The sequence below is a fragment of the Triticum urartu genome, chromosome 5A (assembly GCF_056163025.1).
Source record: "Triticum urartu cultivar PI428250 chromosome 5A, HENAU_Tu73, whole genome shotgun sequence".
Classification (NCBI taxonomy): Eukaryota; Viridiplantae; Streptophyta; class Magnoliopsida; order Poales; family Poaceae; genus Triticum; species Triticum urartu.
This window is the reverse complement of record NC_141877.1, coordinates 48,253,193-48,255,770: the sequence shown is the minus strand read 5'-3', so window position 1 is coordinate 48,255,770 and position 2,578 is coordinate 48,253,193. Positions and strand designations below refer to the sequence as shown.

The following is a 2,578-nucleotide window of genomic DNA, read 5'->3' as shown; positions in this document are numbered from 1 at the left end:
AACCAGCAAGACACGCTACACTGCTCACACTACTGCTACTACTACTTGACTGGCACTAGCAGACCGTCGTAGGAGCGCACTGCAGTAGGAGGAGTAGGAGTGAGCGACGCACGTCCAACATACAGTGCATGTCGCATGCACCGGCACGTACCGGCACACCCAACCCAAATCCCCGGTGGTGCCCAGTGGGTGGCTGTCTCGCTCGCTCCATCTGGCAACCACCCATTCGCAGGCCACACCCAGTTTGATTTGAATTACTAAGCTCCACTGCGGAGTACGGTAAAAAGTAGATTTCTTACGGCGCTGCGAAATGGCGGCCATGCCCCTACTGCCCACGGGCCTAGTCCATGCCAGACGACCGTCTGACGAGCCTCTGCCGGTGGCGCCGACCGGCGGGGCACGCCGGGCCCGCGTGTCATCGAGGCGTGCGTGCCTCGTCGCCGTTGGTATAAAACGCCCGGAGACCCAACAACCATCCAACCAACAAAGCACTAGCAGAGCGAGAGGAGAAGAAGCTTCCGTCGTCGTCTCACTGTGTGCCACTGTGCGAGCGAGCGAGGAGAAAGGTGCCGCCCGTGCGTTTTGATGGTGGCCGCGGTGCGAGCTCCGGTGCCCAGGAAGCCGCCCGCGGAGGGGACGCTGCTTCTGGCGGCGGAGGAGGGGCTGTCGGACCTGGACACGGCGTCGTCCACGGGGGCGCCCAACTCGAGCCTCAGCTCGGCCAGCAGCGCCGGCAGCCTCGCGCGCTGCTCCAGCCTCTCCCGCCTCTCCTTCGACTGCACCCCGTCCGCGGCCATGTCGGCGGCGGCGTGCTCCCCGCGCCCGTCCGCGGCGTTCCGGCCGCACCGCTCCGGCGACGTGGCGTGGGCGGCCATCCGCGCGCTCTCGGCGGCCTCCCCGGCGACCCCGCTCGGCCCCGCGGACTTCAGGCTCGTCCGGCGCGTCGGCGGCGGCGACATCGGCACCGTGTACCTCTGCCGCCTCCGGGCCTCGGCGGAGGCGGAGGCCCCGTCGTGCATGTACGCGATGAAGGTGGTCGACCGCCGCGCCGTGGCCAAGAAGCACAAGCTGGAGCGCGCGGCGGCCGAGAAGCGCATCCTGCGGCTCCTCGACCACCCGTTCCTCCCCACGCTCTTCGCCGACTTCGACGCCGCCCCGCGCTTCTCCTGCGTCGTCATGGAGTTCTGCCCCGGCGGCGACCTCCACTCGCTCCGCCACCGCATGCCCTCCCGCCGCTTCCCGCTCCCCTCCGCCCGCTTCTACGCCGCCGAGGTGCTCCTGGCGCTCGAGTACCTGCACATGATGGGCATCGTCTACCGCGACCTCAAGCCGGAGAACGTGCTGATACGCGCCGACGGCCACATCATGCTCACCGACTTCGACCTGTCGCTCCAGTCCACGTCGTCGCCGTCGCTGGAGCCCGCCGTCCCCGAGGAGGAGGAAGAGGAGGAGCCGCGCAGCGCGTCCTGCTTCCCGATACGTTTCAGGCGGCGGAGGCACCGTCGCCGGTGCGCGGCGTCTCCCCCGCGGTTCGTGGCGGAGCCGGTGTCGGCGCGGTCGTGCTCCTTCGTGGGCACGCACGAGTACGTGGCGCCGGAGGTGGCAGGCGGCGGCGCGCACGGCGCCGCCGTGGACTGGTGGGCCTACGGCGTGTTCCTCTACGAGCTCCTCCACGGCCGCACCCCGTTCGCGGGCGCCACCAACGAGGACACGCTCCGCAACATAGTGCGCGCGCCGCTCACCTTCCCCACCTCCTCCTCCGGCACCGGCTGCCACGCCGACGTCGCCGCGGCGCGGGACCTCATCGCGCGCCTGCTCACCAAGGACCCCGCCGCCCGGCTCGGGTCCCGCCACGGCGCCGCCGACGTGAAGGCCCATCCCTTTTTCAAGAGCCTCAACCTCGCGCTCCTCCGATCATCGCGTCCACCCGTCGTCCCCAGCGCCCCGCTGCACCGGTCGCAGTCCTGCAAGACGCCGGCGTCGCGCAAGCCGGACACGCAGCGCTTCGACCTCTTCTGACCGACCGACCGGCCGACGTCGTCGTCGTAGCCTCCCCGAGTCAACACCGGCGGCTGGAGGCAAACCTCCTCCGGCCGTCTCGTGGCGCCGGGGGCGACGTTAACCCCTTGATAATTACGACTCCTAGCTAGCGCTAGCGCATGCATGCATTGACCTAGCCTACTACTACTAGCATTAGCTGCCAGTGCACCCTTGTACAATCAACTGTTAATTACGCTTCTCAGCACTGTTAATCTCCCATGTGCTAGTGCTGCCTTGCGCCCTACAACTATTCGAGGTTACACTTGTCACTCCATTTTCTACTTAAGGGACGTCTGTGAATCGTGTCGTGGCTTTGACACGGATTATTGATCAAGGAGTACACTGATTAGTTTTTAGGATTTGCGTTAATGATGTGGTGGTGCTATCGGGACAAGCGTCACATGGGTGTTGGAGTTGTCTGGTCACAGGGCTGCGGTTCCCATTAATCGCTCGTTGACCTGTCCCTTGCTTCTGTCTCCTCTCATCTGTCTCTGGGCGTGTCCATATGATGTGGCCTCATGAGCCTGAGTGATTTCGG

General features: G+C 66.1%; 1 protein-coding gene across 1 annotated transcript; it reads left to right on the top strand.

The window, feature by feature from the left end:
• Window positions 1-401: 401 nt before the first annotated feature.
• Window positions 402-2,366, top strand: LOC125507742 (protein kinase PINOID-like). The gene has a single exon (XM_048672234.2). It carries the CDS (start codon window positions 586-588, stop codon window positions 2,017-2,019), a length of 1,434 nt encoding a protein of 477 aa, XP_048528191.1. The 5' UTR covers window positions 402-585; the 3' UTR covers window positions 2,020-2,366.
• Window positions 2,367-2,578: the final 212 nt, after the last annotated feature.

Excerpts from the sequence above, each read along its gene's own strand:
- LOC125507742 (XM_048672234.2), top strand. The coding sequence starts at position 586 with ATGGTGGCCGCGGTGCGAGCTCCGGTGCCCAGGAAGCCGCCCGCGGAG.